Source organism: Archocentrus centrarchus, chromosome 11 (genome assembly GCF_007364275.1).
Source record: "Archocentrus centrarchus isolate MPI-CPG fArcCen1 chromosome 11, fArcCen1, whole genome shotgun sequence".
NCBI classification, from domain to species: Eukaryota; Metazoa; Chordata; class Actinopteri; order Cichliformes; family Cichlidae; genus Archocentrus; species Archocentrus centrarchus.
The window spans coordinates 34,087,564-34,108,080 of record NC_044356.1 but is presented as its reverse complement, the minus strand read 5'-3'; the positions used below and the strand labels follow the sequence as shown (position 1 = coordinate 34,108,080).

Below are 20,517 nucleotides of genomic sequence, written 5' to 3'. Positions count from 1 at the left end.
AATCTAACCTCTCTTCTTCCTCTTTCTCCATCTCTGAGTGAACTTCTCTCTCTTTGCTCTCCCTGTAAATACAGCAGCTCTTCTTTTAGCTCGCAGACACACTGTGTGACAAACTGCACACACTTTGTGTGTTTGCTGATATTTGTAGAGCATTTACAGACGTTGCATTTACCTGCCACATGTTACTCCCTTTATGCTCGCTCCTCTTCAGTAGCGCTAATTAAGCTGTTTATGTGCCGCGAGCACAACTTACAGACTGTAACCCTGATTATAGCGCTATAATATATAAATGAGACATTAATTATTTGGGTTTGAGTATTTAATCAAGGGTTGAAATTTGTCCTTAATTTGTCACCTGTCTATAAATCTTGAAGGGTTTGTGTGAGTTACATGAAAAATATGTTGTGAAAAATTCTCTCTTATAGTGAACAGCATCATCATATTGATCCCTGTGTGAGTCAGTGAGAGCATTTCCATAGAGAGCCACTTTGCATCAGCAGCACCATGCTCCAGTGCTCTGGGAGAGTTTATAGCCCTGACAGTTGAACACTGGATGACTGACAGCTGTCCTTCATCACAACAGAAGCCACAGAAATCGTCCTCATCAAAAACATGACTTTGATCTGCGTCCTCATCTGGACTCTCCTCTGCTGCTGCTTCACAGGTAAAGTCCAGAGAATCAAACTCCTCTCCTCTATCAACATCTGTCCCTCTGAAATGAAGCTGACAAAACCATCAAGCTGCTTTATGTTTGTGTCTCTGTGTCCTCAGAGTCCAGAGGACAGATCACAGTGACTCAGCCTGGAGCAGTGAGCTCTGCTGTGGGAGGATCTGTGACCATAACATGCAAGACTAGTGAAGACATTACTAGCAGTTATTTATACTGGTACCAACAGAAAGATGGAGAAACTGTTAAACTGCTCATTTACTATATTAGCACTCAAGCATCAGGGATTCCAGCTCGTTTTACAGGCAGTGGATCAAACTCTGACTTCACTCTGACCATCAGTGGAGTCCAGGCTGAAGATGCAGCAGTTTATTACTGTTCAAGTTATCACTATCCTAACAGTCAGTGGATGTTCACACAGTGAAAAACAGTCGTACAAAAACCTCCCTCAGTCAGACTGAACAGAAAGTGAACTGACTGCTGCAGCTGGAAGCTACTGCAGAGACTGATACAGTTCACTGAGGACACACACACACACACACACACACACACACACACACACACAGGTCACTTTTAGTCAGTATGTATCTGAATACTTTGCCCATTGCTGCTTCGCAACATCCATTCAGTATCATTATAAGCTCAGACAAAGTGTGCGAATATGTAACAGTTAGTCAACTTTATGACCTTTGACCTCAACCTGTAATTCTTCACATACAGATGCAGCCACCGAAAAAGGCCGGCTGATCCATGTTGGGACCTTGGCCGGTCCTTGGCCGATTCGTGGCCGAACCTCGGCCTAAACGCAATCCCCCGCTAATGACGTAGGAATTCCGGCCACTGGTGGGAACGCCCCTAAGCAGCATTTGGGGAAAATGGTGGTAATGTCTTGTTTATCCACCAGGAGGAGCAGTATTAGTGGAAGCGCATTCATTTACAGCCCGCTGTATACTGTACCAAGGATCCTCACATCATTGAACTGTAATTGTAAGCGGAACTGTCCATTAAAAACAATAGAAAGATGAGAGTAAAGCGGTCATTATAGTGGAGCAGTGAGTATTGTCTGGAGGGACGGGCTGGGCTTGAAGTTCAGCCCGGGACCTCGGACAGGCTGTGAGCGCTGCACCGCCAGCGACACTGGGTAAAAAAATAAATATAATAATTCTGATCACCAGCTGGTTTGGCCTGGGAATGACCTGGGAAGCCTAATCCTCTCATCAGTGTCACATTGTTCTTCCAAGTCTTCACAATGTTAAGCTTTTTGTTTGTTTATATTTTCCCTTTTATTTTATAATCAAAACTGCGACCAAAATGACTCCTTCTCAAACTAATAATACTGGCAGTCGTTATTGTATGCTGAGCTAGGGTTAGGGTTAGTAATTGCATAATAAGTGGATTATTATTTACTTCTTTGACTCTCCTCCACCTGCTTCATCAAACCTCAGCAGTAACATATATGAAGGCAGCAGCTGACACAGTAACAGTGAGCACAGCGCACTGTGCAGTCTAAACTCTGCTCTGATTAATTATACGAATGTACAGCGAGTCAATCAGGATTGTGAAACGTCAGCTGCAGAGCCCCAGTCTCCATCATCAGATCAATGCCCGGTTCATTTTCCATTTTATAAACAATACTTTAGAGGTTTTCGTGAAGTCACACTGTGACAGTGACGTGCATTAGTGTGTGTGTGTCATCAGTGGCTATAAAAGGCCTTTTCTTAAAGGATGAAGTGGTGTTTGAGCACCAGTTACGGCGGAGCGGCGGCTCCTTGAAATGGGACGCAGCCTTCCTGCGGCAGACAGCTAGCAGCAGGAACCGGACGCGCCAGGTTAGCCTAATAAGCTACTGAGGCGTCCGTGACAACCACCATAGAAACAGCATTTTAAGACCGTTTTAAAAACATCCTCAGAGTTCAAACGAGCAAAAATATATGATTTGAAACAGTTACAGCCGCAGAGCTGTGGCGGCTTCTTTAAACGTTGTTTACACAGATGATCATGAATGATACGATGTAGCTAGCAGTGTAGCTAGCAGTGAATGAGGTGACGTCATTGTGTGCGCATTTCACAGCTGTCTGTCTCAGTCTGTTGTTGTTATTATTCTAATTAACATGTGTTTACTTTCTCTGGACCATCTCAGGTCCACCGTTACAATTTCAGCCTACAAAATGATTTAAATATGAACACACACTCTAACATCAGTGCGCTTTATGAAGTCCAATCCTTAAAATAAATATTATGTTTGTAAACATTCATGTCTCTGAAATAAGTACAGCTGTTCATGTTTGTCATTACCATTTTATTTGTTTAGAGAATTGTGAACTTCACATTGTGTATCTAATCAGAGTCTCAGCAACCTTCAGTCAGAGACTGAGACTGGATCACAGCTTTAACCTCTGCAGAGTCACAGACAGACACAAACCTTCCAAATCACACACAAGCAGCCCAGTCTCATCATTTTGGATGCCTCTACGGTACACTACACTGTGATCAATATATTAAAAATTATAAATGAAAAGATAACATTCACATAAAGCTGTTTGAAAGTAAAATTAATAGGTACTTTCCAATAATATTTTTAAGGATCTCTGTCAGAGACCAGACAGAGCCATGACTCTCAAGAACCAGAGACTGAAATATGGAAAGAAAAAAAAATCCCCATGAGAAATAAATGTGCAACAGTAAATATTTTGTGCAGTGGAAAATAAATGTTTTGAAACAAAAGCTTGGGATATCATCAAAGCAGAAAAATAGAACTCATTTTTTTCTTTAATAACACACCTTAGCATGCAGTAATATGACACGTTTCCAAACAACAATACATAGATTTTGTTCAATGTTTTGATTGTGGCAGTGAAAACACATGTTGCTGTGTGAGTGTTACTGGCAGCCTGTGCACTGAGACCATGAAGCCCACTTCTCTGAAGCAGCTTCTTCTTCTTCTTCTTCTTCTTCTTCTTCTTCTTCTTCTTCTTCTTCTTCTTCTTCTTCTTCTTCTTCTTCTTCTTCTTCTTCTTCTTCTTCTTCTTCTTCTTCTTCTTCTTATTCTTCTTTTTCTTCTTCTTCTTCTTCTTCTTCTTCTTCTTCTTCTTCTTCTTCTTCTTCTTCTTCTTCTTCTTCTTCTTCTTCTTCTTCTTCTTCTTCTTCTTCTTCTTCTTCTTGGCATCAAAACAGAGGTGGGAGAAATCTACCAAAAGGAGAAAGAACATCTGAGGTGAAACCAGTCAGGACAAATGATTAAATTATATATAGTAGTTCAATACAGCCTCTCAGGTAGCTTTGTGTTGATTTCAGCTCACTGCTCCTGTCTGTGGACCCGTGGTTTTTATGTTTGTAACCACTTAACTTCCATTCATCTATTTAACTCAGGGAGGAGAAATGTCAGGTTGGTGCAGGCTGGTGAGTTTAGGAGGGAGGTGCGTTTGGTTCTCTGTTGTCATTATCTGAAAGATTTGGTTCACCCTGTGGCTGGGCTGTATCTGGGGTTATGTTGGACCTGTCACACTTAGCAAGTTTCCCAGGTTGGTGTTTATGGTTTAGAACTTCTAGCTCTGGAGCAGCATCTGTGGCTGTGTAGGGTCCCGTTGGTTTTTGCTGTTTCTCCAGATCTGCGTTGGAAATTAGGTTATTGATCTCAGTGCATTCCTAAACAGGCTGAACAAGGTTATATATCGTCACCCTCCTAAAAAAATGGTCAAAGACATTTTTTAAATTTTATTTTTGTCCAAATTAAATTTTCAACATTCAGTTCAGTTTTTTGTGTTTTCTGAAAAGCCTGAAAAAATCAAGGGAGGGTGACGACATGTTTCATGGCTAAATAACATAACTGCTGCAGTCTGATGGTGTCAGCAAGATCTGAAGCAGTGGGTGACGAGGAAGAGGAGGAATACAACAATTTGAAGAGATCCCTCAGTCTACAGTCAGCACAACGGCTACATTAGTGGCTGTTTGAGTTTCCTTCCATCTGCTGTGAACCTGAAGCACGGAGAACACAAAACATCTCTTCCAAATTTGAGATCACAATTACAAATATGTTCTTATTAAAGGTGAAATATGTATTGTGACCTGGCTTTTTATACACCTGGCGACCCTGGGTCATCATTGGTAACCCATCCCCACCCCCACACCCATCCCACACACATTCCGATCTACTGGCCCCGTGTACATAACAAAAGGTGGCCTAATGAGATGTAAACTGCCATTTGGAGGCGCTTGGTAGAAAAAGGAGTAGTGTGAAAATGCTGGTAGTTCTAGTGGTCCAAGTTGTTCACCCACTCCTCCAACCTCCTACAACAGTCTCCTACAACCTTAGGGCTTGGTTTGTGGCCTGAACTTGAGTTCAAGCTTCTCCAAACTCCACTGGTGTTGCTCTGCAGTAGCTGGTCCTCCATCTTCTTTCTGTAGGTGTTTTTTCCATCCCTGATTTTCCTTCTGAGATCCTTCTGCACGCTCTCAGCTCCTCCTTATTTCCTGATCTAAAGGTTCTCTTCTTCTCCTTCAGGAGAGCCTTTGTTTCAGAGCCACAGTTATGTATAACAAGTAATACTCAAGTGAATGTTAAACATGTATTAAAAGAAAAATGATTCAGCTCAGCTCACAAGAAACTGCTGGATACTATTCTGGAAATGCCTAATGAATACAAGGCCACTGTGAGCAATAACAAACCTTTAAACATGATAATCAAAAAGTACACATTAAGTATCATTGCTCACCTTTATTTCTGAGAATGTCACTTCTCAAAATGATTGCATGCTGTCAGCTCTCATGGGTGAAGTTTGGCTTTGAGGGTTGGAGAAGAAGCTTTCCAGCACCTTTGGATTTCCAATTCAGTTCTGAAAGAGTAAAGACACAAACTACAATGATGTATGAACTGGACATGTTTGATTGTTGCTGCAGCACTAAACAGGTTTACAAACTGGTAGCTGATATAGCCTGAATATTAAAGATGAACCTCCTCTTCCACAAAAAAAAAAAAAAAAGATTTAGTGGTTCTTATTGCTGGTCTCAAATCTGCTCCCTCCACTGATAAACAACAACAATGTAAAACATATTAATGAATCAGTAACAAAATTATGGTGTTGAAAGTAAGTAGCCTGATGCTTCTAGATTAGTGACTCCAAAGCAGGCTGAGTCAAAACCTGAGATGGAGACTGGGTTTGTTTAAAGCTGAGGACAGTGAATCAGTCCCTGCTCACTGACAGGATTCCCAGAGTCTGGAAGCTTCTCCATGATGGGAATGTAATACACTGTAAGTAATACACTGTAATACACTGTAAGTTTCAGCTCATTCTCAGGTGCTGGCAGGTTTCATGGATCCTCGTGTTTGTCACAGAGGATTAAAGGCAGCCAGACTTTCAGTTTTATGTGTATAGCGCCAAATCACAACAGTCACCTCAAGGCTCTTTCCACAGAAGAGCTGAAGGCTCTGCATCCCATTCTACTCTTAAGTATCATAGGAACCACAAATAAGCCAGCAGTCTGAAGTATAAACAGACTGCTCTTTGTTTAAATAGTGAATATAAGAAACTTGCTAATATAAGGTTTGTTTACAGTGAATATAAAGAAATCACAGGAACCTCCCCAGCAGTCTAGGCCTATAGCAGCATAACTAAGAGAGGCTTCAGGGTCACCTGATCCAGCAACTGTGTTCAGACCAGTATCATTTTATTTTACATTGTGATAACCCTGGGTCGGTTCAGTGCAGATTAAATGAAGCACTGTACTCGCAGATATTGAATATGGATGCACTGAAGCTCATCAGGATATTTATTTGGAATCTGTGGCTGAAAATAATCATTTTACTTAACTAGTAAGTCCAGAAGCTCATATTTCTGTCATAACATTGTTTAATAGTGAACGCTTTCCTACGATATCCGCTAACATTTGCACAAAAGACGGCAAAACCCGCAATAATCTCTACAAATGCATCTCAGAGTTGGGATATCAGCGCTCTCTTACACCACATTAATCTAATTTCAAGTGCTTATTGAACTCACTGCCTTAATAATATCACTGTATAAACGCTGTCCATTGAAATCCTCTTACCTGAACACTGCAGCATCCGCCGGAAGTCAGCGAGCATGGCTTCTGTAGTCCTTCGTCTGTAGTCCTTCATCCCTCTGTCAGTGATCCTCCGTTAGAACGATAACTACCTTCTCGACTGACTACGAGGTGCAGACGGCCCTTGCTGGCCCATATCTACAGGCCTGAAAACCGCTAATAAAGTCAGTAATTACCTCATAACATCCGAAGCGGGTGAACTAATGCAATTTACCTGGACAGCAACGGGAATACGCGTGACCGTGGTCACGGCCGATGGGGGTCATGGGTACTGTAGTTCATTTATTTATTCATCGTTGGTTCATGGATTTAACACAGAGGGAAAACGGCTTCAGACCACGGAACTCACAGAAAAAATTGGACACCGAATATAGCGCTAACCATAAACACGTAAATATAAATTTAGACATAAAAAGCCCCACAAATGTCATCGTTACAACCATAATAAGCACCCCACATTAAATGAAACAAGGAGAAATTCATGTCAAAAGGAAAAGTGGCGCTTAAGGATCGCAATTAAAGGCATAATTCAGCTTCTGAGCTTCCAGTTCAAAAGAAAAGGGGGGAAAAAAGGGGGACAGGGGCAAAAAAAAAAAAAAAAAACTATACTGCAGCTTAGAAGTCGTGCTCAGAGGCACGAACTTTATCCCACTGCCTTTCAGGCAGGTTAGAAGTCGTGCCGAGTAACACGAAAAAAAGAGGGAATTCGTGTTCATGAGCACGAATCAATAGATTAAATTTCGTGACTACTGCACGAACTGCCGTGAGACCGGGTTGGCTCAGCGCAGCACCGCTTCTTTTTTAACCTACTGTATTTATTTACTTATTTAGTTACAAGATGAAGTGAAACAAAGGAATCTTTTGGTGATTCGCAATGGAAATGTGTGAAAGGTCATACTGACAAAAATTTTAGGCATCTATTTTAGGTTTTCAACACTTGATACTTCACCAAAACTTTTTTGAATCACAGAACTCAACGTTTTTGTTAAGAAGGCGCCACCTTTTGGTGACAGTCTACAATTGAGGGAAAGGGGTGTGTTCATGCTGGAAAGTAGATACGCCCAGGAGAAGGAGGGGGACTTCCAGCCCGACGACAGCCGGACGTCGGCCAGCTGGGAGCTGGACTTCAGCTGGCCGACGTCTGGCTGGATGCGGCAACTTTAGGTGGCTGCATCTGTAGATCGTAAGAGCATCAGTTCCCATGTTATGTAAACACAACAATCTAAGATAAGATATAAAAATGAATAAAAGGTAAAAATTCTAGACACTGATATTTACATGAATGCATGTTATTGCAGTTTTGTTAATGAGTTTATGGTTCAGTGCAACTCAAACAGAACAGAATAGAATAATTTACCTTTTACATAACATCCAGTTTGGAGCTCAGAGCTGAGCAGATGGAAAGCTTGTGGACTAAAACTCTTCTTCAGCCTTTCAGTCTCAGTCCTCAGGCAGCAGTAATGCCGACCTGATGGGAGCAGGGAGTGTCTGGACTGTTTAAGGATCTTCTTAGCTCTGAACCTGCAATGCTTAATGTAAATGTCCTGCAGGTGTTGGAGGGTAGTTCAGTATGTGTATTAAATGTAGTAGAATAACATGAATAAACTGACATTCTTTTACTGGTGAGAATCAATATTTTTCTCCACTAGATGTCATGAATGATTAAATTGTGTGCTCACTGTTCACTGCATGTTGTACTGAGGACAGCTGCAGCTGACTGACTCTGTGTGTTTGCATATGTGTCCTGCCTCTCTGCTCCCAGCTGTTAAGAGGCCAGTGTTGATCAGAGGCTGTCCAGGCCTTTCACAGCCACTCACACAGCACCAGCACAATGATGATGTCACTGACTCTCCTGCTGGCCACCCTGTGTTTAAAATGGTGCACACAATGAGGAAAAGATGAACAAATCTGTGAGAACTCCATGTTGAGTAATATTTCAGTACTGCAGTATAGACTCTAATGATATGGCAACAATGATTCTGGATCAGTGTGATAATGAGGACTGCAGCTGAGCTCAGTGAAAGGACCTCTGGACTCTGATGTTGGACCAGAGTTGTACTGATCTTACAGTTTAATGACAGCTAACAGCAGCAGAGAAAGGATCAATTTAATATTTGACAGCTCAGAAATGATGATCATGTGTAACTGAGGACAGAACAGAATTAATTTACTGAGTGGAAACACTGACAGCAGTCTGTGTACTGCTGTCTGATCACAGACTTGTGTAAATATGTAGATATTTATCACATCACTTCTCATAACAGCCTGTTCACTTTTAAAACTCTGATCATAACAAAACAAGCAATTACAGTTTAATAACAATTTTACTATGAACAGGAAACAGAGTAAAAGATGTAAAAAAAAAAATCAAATAAACAAACTTAAAAGCAGTCAGAGAGCAAATGTCCACTGCAGACAAACAGCACACTGATTCATTTAAACTGAAATAAACTGTTAAATTAGCAGTGAATGATTTTAATTCAGTGAAATCTATTCCAGCCTGTAAAGAGCCTCACGTTGAGTAAAAGAAAAGTTCATCTTCAAATGAAAATCTAAATTTAGCTCTGCATGCTACCAAAGACAAAGATAGTTGTTGATTGTGGCACTTTGACCTTTGTGAGCAAAAAACAAAATAAAGAAAGAGATTCAAAATATTACAATGATTTGTGTTCCTTTGTAAGAAAGTTATGGGAATTTTAAAAAGCAGCATGTTTTTGGATAAAAAAAATTTGCAGTCAAATGTAACTGGACACTGAAATGAGAATGAGATTTATCCACTGGAAAACAGAATCATCAGATCAGGGTCCCTGTTGTAGTTACTGTCAGTGAGAGCATTTCCATAGAGAGCCACTTTGCATCAGCAGCACCATGCTCCAGTGCTCTGGGAGAGTTTATAGTCCTGACAGTTGAACACTGGATGACTGACAGCTGTCCTTCATCACAACAGAAGCCACAGAAATTGTCCTCATCAAAAACATGACTTTGATCTGCGTCCTCATCTGGACTCTCCTCTGCTGCTGCTTCACAGGTAAAGTCCAGAGAATCAAACTCCTCTCCTCTATCAACATCTGTCCCTCTGAAATGAAGCTGACAAAACCATCAAGCTGCTTTATGTTTGTGTCTCTGTATCCTCAGAGTCCAGAGGACAATACACAGTGACTCAGCCTGGAGCAGTGAGCTCTGCTGTGGGACGATCTGTGAAAATCAACTGTAGGACCAGTCAGAATGTTTATGTTGCTGGCGGCTACCACTATTTAGCCTGGTACCAACAGAAAGATGGAGAACCTCCCAAACTGCTCATTTACCTTGCTAGCTATCGAGATTCAGGGATTCCAGCTCGTTTTACAGGCAGTGGATCAAACTCTGACTTCACTCTGACCATCAGTGGAGTCCAGACTGAAGATGCAGCAGTTTATTACTGTCAGAGTGTTCATGTTATCAACAGTCAGCGTGTGTTCACACAGTGAAAAACAGTCGTACAAAAACCTCCCTCAGTCAGACTGAACAGAAAGTGAACTGACTGCTGCAGCTGGAAGATACTGCAGAGACTGATACAGTTCACTGAGGACACACACACACACACACACACACACACACACACACACACACACACAGGCAAAAACTTTCATTAAGTATAGTAAAAACATGGCCTTTGCTTCTTTAATTTTAACCTAAATAATATGAATTTGAGAAATTGTTTCTCCCATTTTCCTTATTTTCTTTTTTTTTCAAGTCAAAGGACACAAAGTGGAACAATGTGATTTGTTAAATGTGAACAATCAGATCATTAAAAAGACCTTCATGCCAAATTAAAATCAGTTCATCTCATACGGCTCAAAGAAAATAGGAAATCTTATTTTAAATAATTCAAACCTAAATTTGAAGCTCAAACTCAAAAAGGACTCAAGCTCAAAAACAAAGTAATCATGATCTGCTTCCATGATGTGAGCACAGCTACACATACATGACCTCCAAAGCATATGCAGTGACATATTTCTCCCATACAACAACCTCTGCTTTGAGTCCATCCTGCACTTTGGATTTTCAGCTCAGAGATGGACTTGAGACAAATACATGTGACTGAGGGCAGGCTGGTCGTATCTCTGCCTTACCTTAACTTTAAAGTTCTCATTTCTGTTTCCTGACAAGAAAACATGAACTTTATTTCACATAATGACAACTTCTTTCTTTTCCTTCAAATGGAGGCAGCAATCAGCAACGTAAAGGAAGATTTATGGACACACAGCACAAGTAAAACAAGTCCACAAACACACACTCGTTACACTCTTTGCACAGTGTATGTTCAGCATGAACACACATACAGTGTGTAAGAGCGTTACCTTCAGAAATGTGAAAAAGCTCCTAAACTCCTGTGATGCAAAATATCTTCAAGCTGGAGTTTTCAGCTTTAATGGAAAGCAGATCAGACTGACTTCACTTTGAGCATCAGTAAAGCTCAGACTGCAGATGCAGAGTTCATTACTGTCAGCAGCATCACAGCCACCCGCTCACACAGTGATACAACGTCATATGGAAACTGATCAGAATCAACAAATGCAGAGAAATTTAAAGTCATGAGTGGTGAAGGGGAGGGGGTGGGCTGCACGAGAGACTCTGTAAGGGAGAATGAGAGGTAAGCAGTGATATTTAAAGCCCACTAAGTGGAGGCTGATTGGACTCAAAGAGATGAGGTCAGCATTGAGTTTGACAGCGTGGGAAAGTGGAGGTGATGACAGACAGAGAGATGGCAAAACACCTGAGACAGAAAGCAGACAAGTGATTTCAGATCTTCCTCATTGAACTCATGAAAAAGCTTCATTTGCTATAAGACCAATACTTGAGTAAAAGCTTTTATGTTCTTCATTTGTTTTTCTGAAAGATTTAAATCCATTTTGAATCCCTCGCTGTCAGTGTTTGGATCTGGTACATCCAGAGGACAATCCATCACTACTTTTTATTCAAATGATTTTCTCCTTAGGGTGAGGTAATTACACATCATCCTGTTCATTTTTTCCTTTTTATTGATTCGCCAAGACATTAAGACAAGCCACATGACATTGTTTGAGAAAATGCTTAGTCATGACCTTTGACCTCAGCTTGAATTCAATTCAATTCAATTCAATTCAATTCAATTCAATTTTATTTATATAGCGCCAAATCACAACAAACTGTCGCCTCAAGGCGCTTTGTATTGTGGGTAAAGACCCTACAATAATACAGAGAAAACCCAACAGTCAAAACGACCCCCTATGAGCAGCACTTGGCGACAGTGGAAAGGAAAAACTCCCTTTTAACAGGAAGAAACCTCCAGCAGAACCAGGCTCAGGGAGGGGGGGTCATCTGCCGCGACCGGTTGGGCTGAGGGGAGAGAAAGACATGCTGTGGAAGAGAGCCAGAGATTAATATCAATTAATGATTAAATGCAGAGTGGAGTATAAACAAAGTAAATAAGGTGAATGAGAAACAGTGCATTATGTGAACCCCCCAGCAGCCTAGGCCTATAGCAGCATAACTAAGGGATGGTTCAGGGTCACCTGATCCAGCCCTAACTATAAGCTTTATCATAAAGGAAAGTTTTAAGCCTAATCTTAAAAATAGAGAGGGTGTCTGTCTCCCGAATCCAAGCTGGAAGCTGGTTCCACAGAAGAGGGGCCTGAAAGCTGAAGGCTCTGCCTCCCATTCTACTCTTAAGTATCCTAGGAACCACAAGTAAGCCAGCAGTCTGAGAGTGAAGTGCTCTGTTGGGGTGATATGGGACTATGAGGTCTTTGAGATAAGATGGTGCCTGATTATTCAAGACCTTGTATGTGAGGAGAAGAATTTTAAATTCTATTCTAGATTTAACAGGGAGCCAATGAAGAGAAGCCAATATGGGAGAAATCTGCTCTCTCTTTCTAGTCCCTGTCAGTACTCTAGCTGCAGCATTTTGGATCAGCTGAAGGCTTTTCAGGGAGCATTTAGGACAGCCTGATAATAATGAATTACAATAGTCCACCCTAGAAGTAATAAATGCATGAATTAGCTTTTCAGCATCACTCTGAGAAAGGATGTTTCTAATTTTAGAAATATTGCACGAATGCAAAAAAGCGGTCCTACATATTTGTTTAATATGTGCATTGAAGGACATATCCTGGTCAAAAATGACTCCAAGATTTCTCACAGTGTTACTGGAGGCCAAAGTAATGCCATCCAGAGTAAGTATCTGGTTAGACACCATGTTTCTAAGATTTGTGGGGCCGAGAACAAGAATTTCAGTTTTATCTGAATTTAGAAGCAGGAAATTAGAGGTCATCCAGGCCTTAATATCTTTAAGACATTCCTGCAGTTTAACTAATTGATGTGTGTCATCTGGCTTCATTGATAGGTTCACAGTGGAAAATCTCATTCTCAACTAGATCTTGTAAATTAGAGTGAAGAACAGATTTCCATGCAGTATCTACACCTACATGCAGCAACACATTCTGATCAAAAGACCACTGAAACAGCAGATGGAACAATCTCACCATGAGGTCAATCTAGGGCCTGAGGTCGAGGTTTCAATCATAACACTTGATCTCACTCAGCAAGTGAGGCACACATTTATCACTGAGATGAACTACAAACTCCATGTAGTGAGTAAAAATCAAACAATAAAAAACTGAGGAAATCTGAGCTCATAAAACTCACACACTTCCATATTTTCAGGATGTGCATGTGTCCAAGATTCATGACCTCAGCATCCCTTCATGTGATGTCTTTATTTGATATAATCTCTACATTACAAAAGCCAAACTATGCCAAAATAAAAAAATAAAATGAAATGAATAATAATATTTTATTGCATATGTGTCCTGCCTCTCTGCTCCCAGCTGTTAAGAGGCCAGTGTTGATCAGAGGCTGTCCAGGCTTTTCACAGCCACTCACACAGCAGCAGCACAATGATGATGTCACTGACTCTCCTGCTGGCCACCCTGGGGCTCAGTTTGTTGTTCCAGGACAGACTGTCTCTGTCAGCTGTAAAGCCAGTAGCACTGTTGGTGATGACTGACTTGTATCGTCAGAAGACTGAAGTGCTGCTGATACATAATTGCATTATTGTAGCAGCTACAGCAATCTACAGCAGATCTAACAGCTGTCAGAATAAACCTACCGCCCCCAAAATACTCCCACTGACAGCTTTCTAAAACTTCCACTATAAAAAACTCCTTTAGGGCAATATTATCTAAGTATACAAAATTTATTTCTATGCTTTATTAATGTTAGACAAACACAGGCGGGTCTACAAACCCAAATTTCCAAGCACACTGTGCAAAGCAACTTGAAGTTTATCAAAAAACGTGATACAGTGTCATGAGAACAAAAAGTTGTGTTTTAGGTAAAAGTGAAGCTCTAAATATTGAGAGTTTTAGCAGGAGCTAAAAGTGAGAGCTTGAGCCTCCAAGAGAGCGAATATAACAGGCCTCAGTTTTATTCTACCTAAAGCGTACAGTGTTCATTAATCCAGTGTGTGTGACATATATTTGCTAATACAGTTTTTCTGGATTGTTTACACACAAATATTGGTACTTAAGACACAATGACCACAGCCTGTAACTCATGCATCAACCCCCTGAACCAATCCTGCTAAACTACAAGCACAATTCCTGCTTTACACTGAAACTGCAGTTGTAAAAACACGGTTTTCAAAACACTACACACAATTTTCTGCATTTAGCACAATTTTCATGAAGAAAATCTCATTTTCACAAGGAACACACTGTCATTCAAAATTCTACGTTAATTGTCCTCTATGCTAACTGACTCATCACATGAGCAAACACCTGTCACACCGTTTTACAACTAGCAATCAGACAGACGGCCCACAGCAGCTCAGGGATGCTGTCAGTTGGGACAATAAATTTCCACTGGGCTGCTCTGGTTTGTAACTGGCTCACTGTTCACCGACGCTTTTCAGTTCCTCTCCCTCCATATTCTCCATCCCTCAATCCTATTGAGGAACTTCTTTCTGCCTGGAGATGGAAAGTGTATGACCCAAATGCACAAATGCGTGTACCCCTTCTCCAAGCTGTGGAAGATGCATGTGGAGATATAGCAGTTGATGCTTTTCATGGCTGGATTTGCCAGAGAAACCATTGCTTGCGATGTGGATGAGGTGCTGTGGCCAGTCTGAAACAGAAGAGGATTGTCATGGTGGGCGGTGTGATAGACAGAGACCCAGATGCAGGACTCCAGAAACAGACATAACTAAGAAGATGTTTGTTGGGTAACAAAAACCAAAATCCTTCTGGGAGACAAACACAGAGCAAAAACAAAGTGAGGCAAGACAAGAACACACAAGCACTCCATCATAACAACACAACAAGAAGCAGAGGAAACACAGGACCTAAATACACCAGGGGATAATGAGGAAAGTGGAAACAGCAGGGAGCACAGCTGAACACAATGACCTGACGAGACAAAGGGAAGCAAAACTAAACACACTGCACAAGAAACAAGACACTACCAAAATAAAACAGGAAGTAACCTGATGTTTACACACAGAAACGTAACAAAACAGAACTATACAAAAGAACATAAAACACTGGCCCAGGACCACGATAAGGATGCAGTATAGTTTTTTTTTTTTTACTGTAACTATATACAGTAAATTCTCCTGTTTTGTATGTAGACCACTGTATGTTCACCTTTGTGCTGGTTGGGATGTACAGTGTGTACATTGTTTTTGTGGGGAAAATAAAATATACTTGTTTCGTGTATTTGTGTGTTCTGAGTACAAAAACAATATTCTAAAATATTTTACAACACATGTACTGTACAGTAACAGTACTGTCTGTAATAAGTGTAACACTGAACAGAAAAAGGCCTGAGTCATTATGATGAATGGAGAAGAAGTGTTTTCATTCATCACAGTGTTTTACACATCAGTGTTCAACTGGTTCTTATTAATGTCTATTCATATGATGTTTGTGTGTCATCTGAAAACAAAACACACTTTTAAGAAGTGATAACATTGTTTTGAATGTAGAGTTTCATTTTGCAGGAGAATTGAAGGATTTTGCCCATTGTGTGTGTGTTTTTGATTTGTGTGTAGACTTCTGAGAGTGTGAGGCATGCTTTCAGAAATGTGTGTAAACAATTGAGTAAAACTGTGAATAATATAAAAATAGTAACAGTAATGCCAACATCAAAGTGTTAAAAACTCCCAACACTCCTCTGCCTCTCTGTATGTGTCGTCCATTGTAGATGCACATGTGCCACCTGCACACTAAACTGACTTTTATCCTGCACAGTTGATCTGCTAACATCATTGGATGCATGTGTGTTCATTTGTAAGTTGCTGAGTGTAACAGATGACAGTAGTGTTGGTGTTGTGTTCGTATTCTGCTGCCAGTTTTTAAGGTTTAGCAACACAAGTGTGAGGTGTGTTTAGTGACTGAGACTGTGTTTGCTGTTTCACAAAAGAGAGCGATTGAGCTGCACCGAATGTGTCGAAGTGCCTGAACTGTGTTCACGGTTTGACTGGAAGAGTGTGTCACTCGAGAAATTTGTTCAGGCCTCTTTGATTTGATTTAGGGAATGTGGTTTAGTGTTTTAGTGATTGAGAAATGCTGTAAACAGGTCAAAGTGCTTGATTTGAAAAAGAAACTTTTATTGTCTTAAAGCATGAACAATATCAGCAACAGTGGAGCTGAATAATGAGACAGAGAAACACAGAGTACAGAGTAAACCAGGATCAGAGGCCCAGTGGGTCACATCAGGACTGGGAACACTGGTCTCTCCTCAGTGATGCTGAGACTGGAGTCTGGGAGCCCTGGGTGGCCTCACAGGTCACAGAGCCCACCTTCTCCCACTGCTCTGCAGGGAGCCTCAGGGTGCTGCTCCAGCTGTAGTGGCCATCATTCTGCAGCACCCCGGGGCTCCTGCTCTCCTCCCCTCTGATGCTGCTGCTTCCATCCACCTTCCAGGACAGACTCCAGCCTGAGGGGTAGCCCTTGTTGGCCAGACACATGACCGTAGCCTTCCCCTGCTGCAGCTCCTCCTCACTGGAGGTGGCCAGCACCGTCAGGGTGGGGGGGACTCGACCCACTGCAGAGAGAAAGAATTTAGAGAAACTGGGAGTTTGAATGAATCTGCTCTCCAGATGTTTCACTTCCCTCTCTGAGCTCTGTAACCATGACAACAGACAGGCATCACTGCTCAACCGCAGCAACAGACGAGTTTCAGGACTAAAGATAAAAATGTTAAAGAGACATTTTGTTCTTTTCATGCATTCATTTAATCTGCAAACGACTGATTCTTAGTTTAAGAGAGAAAAACATGTTTTTAGTGATGAAACTTTTTCTGTTTATCAGGTCGTCTTTCTGACGCGTCTGTTTGTTTCATTCATTCTTAATTTTAAATCTGGAAACATTAAAAATGATGAAAATTGTAGATTCATGTCAGTTTTCAGTCAATTAAACATTTACAACTCAGTTACATATTCAGACATTCATGTTTGAAACACAAAATCTAAATGAAAATTAATTTGAGCAGAAGTTAAAAATATTTTCAGACACAAAAACTTTAATTTAAATGAAATTTGAGACTCAGAAAAGTTAAAGTTTGTTTTTCAGAGACGAAATGCTGCCAAAGACTTCAGTCTCTCTGACACACAACATAACCTACTGAGGAATCACTGCAACTATATTAAATAAGAAATTTCACATAAAAATATAATGTCTAATGTTAAACAATATTAGAAAATAAAAAGAGAATTTGGACATCTAAATGAGTCAAATGTACTTACAGTTAACATCCAGTCTGGTTCCTCCACCAAACGTGTACCACAGTGATACAAACTCATTGAGCCGCCGTACAAAAACCTCTGACTGCACAGAGACACGGCTCTCTGACTCTGAGACAAACAAACTGCTCAAAATGTCAAACTGAACAAATGTGACTGAACTGATCACAAAGTTCACAAATAAGTGTTTCACTCTTAATTATGAAATGTGTCAAAATCATTTAAAATACAGAGAAAATGCAGAAAATAACTTTTTTCTTTTTCTATTTCAGAAATGATACTATAGTAACAAAAGTAATTTACAAAATACTTTAAGATGTCATTGCAACAGTAACAATGATTCATCTATATTTGAAATAGAGTCATTTATAAAACCGCTAAAATATTGAAAAGCAAATTTCTCAGAGTGAAGAAGAGTAAATGGACACTGAAGTGAGAATAAGCCCTTTCAGACAGAGCTCTGAAAATAATCCAGTTTATCAACAATCAAATACACTGATTGATCCACTGATTGATCCACTGATAAACAGTAAGTGATGTAAGTCCCTGTGTGAATCAGTCAGAGCATTTCCATAGAGAGACACTTTGTAACTGTTAGTAAAGCTGTTTGCTTACTTCAGTTTTATTTTGCTCCTGGAGAAAAAACTCCCAGATATTTCTAAAATTAGAAACATCTTTTCTCAGACTGATGCTGAAAAGCTAATTCATGCATTTATTACTTCTAGGCTGGACTATTGTAATTCATTATTATGAGGTTGTCCTGAAAGCTCCCTGAAAAGCCTTCAGCTATAGTAGCAAAATGCTGCAGCTATAGCAGAGCCTTCAGCTTTCAGGCCCCTCTTCTGTGGAACCAGCTCCCAGCTTGGATTCAGACAGACACCCTCTCTATTTTTAAGATTAGGCTTCAAACTTTCATTTATGATCAAGCTCATAGTTTGGGCTGGATCAGGTGATCCTGAATTCTGCAGTTACACTGCAGTAGGCCTGGGCTGCTGGGGGTTCCTATGATGCACTGAGTGTTTCTTTTCATTCACCTCTTTTCACTCTGTTTATACACCACTCCACATTTAATCATTAGTCATTATTAATCTCTGACTGTTTTCCACAGCATATCTGTTTTCCTGCCTCCCTCCCCTCACCCCCAGCTGGTCACAGCTACCCCTCCCTGAGCCTGGTACTTCCTGTTAAAAGGGAGTTTTTCCTTCCCACTGTCACCAAGTGATTGTTTATTATTGTTTATTATGTTTATTGTGACAGCTGATTTTGGGAAAATGTGGCAAGCCTTGATGGTGTTACAGTCCAGCTGAGTGCCTTTGGAAAGCAGGAAGGCAGCTTCCTGTTGCTCAGTGGAGCAACTCACCAGGCCCCCCCTTTGTTGTCAGCAGGCACCACCCAAGCTATGACGAGTGGTTGACTGTTAGTCCATCAACAATCACATCATTCATTCTAGTGTATTGTTAAGGTCTGACACTCTGCTTTCCAGCACACTGATTTTTTTTATTTGACAGTTTAACTCGTTTCTTCAACCAGATTTAGGATTTCTCTCTGCTGCTGCCAGACTGCAGGGATCTCCTCCCTTCATTATAATGAACAGCATCATCATATTGATCCCTGTGTGAGTCAGTGAGAGCATTTCCATAGAGAGCCACTTTGCATCAGCAGCACCATGCTCCAGTGCTCTGGGAGAGTTTATAGTCCTGAGAGTTGAACACTGGATGACTGACAGCTGTCCTTCATCACAACAGAAGCCACAGAAATCGTCCTCATCAAAAACATGACTTTGATCTGCGTCCTCATCTGGACTCTCCTCTGCTGCTGCTTCACAGGTAAAGTCCAGAGAATCAAACTCCTCTCCTCTATCAACATCTGTCCCTCTGAAATGAAGCTGACAAAACCATCAAGCTGCTTTATGTTTGTGTCTCTGTGTCCTCAGAGTCCAGAGGACAGATCACACTGACTCAGCCTGGAGCAGTGAGCTCTGCTGTGGGAGGATCTGTGAACATCAAATGTAGGACCAGTCAGAATGTTTATAGCTCTAACTGTTTAGCCTGGTACCAACAGAAAGATGGAGAACCTCCTAAACTGCTCATTTATTATGCTAGCACTCGAGAATCAGGGATTCCAGCTCGTTTTACAGGCAGTGGATCAAACTCTGACTTCACTCTGACCATCAGTGGAGTCCAGGCTGAAGATGCAGCAGTTTATTACTGTCAGAGTTTGCACTGGCCTGGCAGTGAGCGTGTGTTCACACAGTGAAAAACAGTCGTACAAAAACCTCCCTCAGTCAGACTGAACAGAAAGTGAACTGACTGCTGCAGCTGGAAGCTACTGCAGAGACTGATACAGTTCACTGAGGACACACACACACACACACACACACACACACACACACACACACACACACACACACACACACACACCTGATTTGATGAGCATGTACTAAAAAATGAAAAGTTAAAGATGTAAATATCCAGTGGTATCCTTCTAGTATCCATGTCTATTACTGACTCCAGTCCATAAAAACCACCACAAATGTGATAATTAACAACTTGTTCATGAACTTTGACCTCAGCTTTGTTTTATTTTGTATTACTAATACTCAATTCTATCTTAAATTTAGATTAAGATCAAAAATAAATTTTAAAAACTCAAAAACAGAAACATTAGATCACTCAGGATGAAAGAGAAAATATATTTGAATCACCAAATTAAACGAGTCACTGTAATAAATTACATTCTGTTAAACTATCTAAGACGTATTTCAAATAGAAACTATACATTTGAATCAATTAAATAATTACATTTCAATTTTCTCAGGTTTGAGGGTTTCTTTCAGTGTTCAGTTACAACAGTTTTAGTTACAACTGAATAATTAGGGGTTTAATGACAGAATCCAGGGTTTTCATTGCAGTTTTAGGGTCAAGATTCTTTGTTTTGTTTTTGTGTTTGTTTCTCTCACTTCTGTCATCACTCCAGAAATATCATACATGTGTCACATGCAGCAAAGCCTGAGGTTGAGAGTTTTGTA

The 20,517-nt window shown here is 40.7% G+C and overlaps 2 gene segments (V, D, J or C); one reads left to right on the top strand and one right to left on the bottom strand.

Moving 5' to 3' along the window:
• Nucleotides 1–16,334: 16,334 nt before the first annotated feature.
• On the bottom strand, nucleotides 16,335–18,934 carry LOC115787773 (Ig kappa-b4 chain C region-like). The segment is given in 3 exon segments: nucleotides 16,335–16,792; nucleotides 17,493–17,542; nucleotides 18,894–18,934. Coding segments are annotated over 3 exon segments (423 nt in total).
• A 328-nt stretch (nucleotides 18,935–19,262) lies between these two features.
• Nucleotides 19,263–19,745, top strand: LOC115788804 (Ig kappa chain V region 3381-like). The segment is given in 2 exon segments: nucleotides 19,263–19,315; nucleotides 19,423–19,745. Coding segments are annotated over 2 exon segments (375 nt in total).
• Nucleotides 19,746–20,517: the final 772 nt, after the last annotated feature.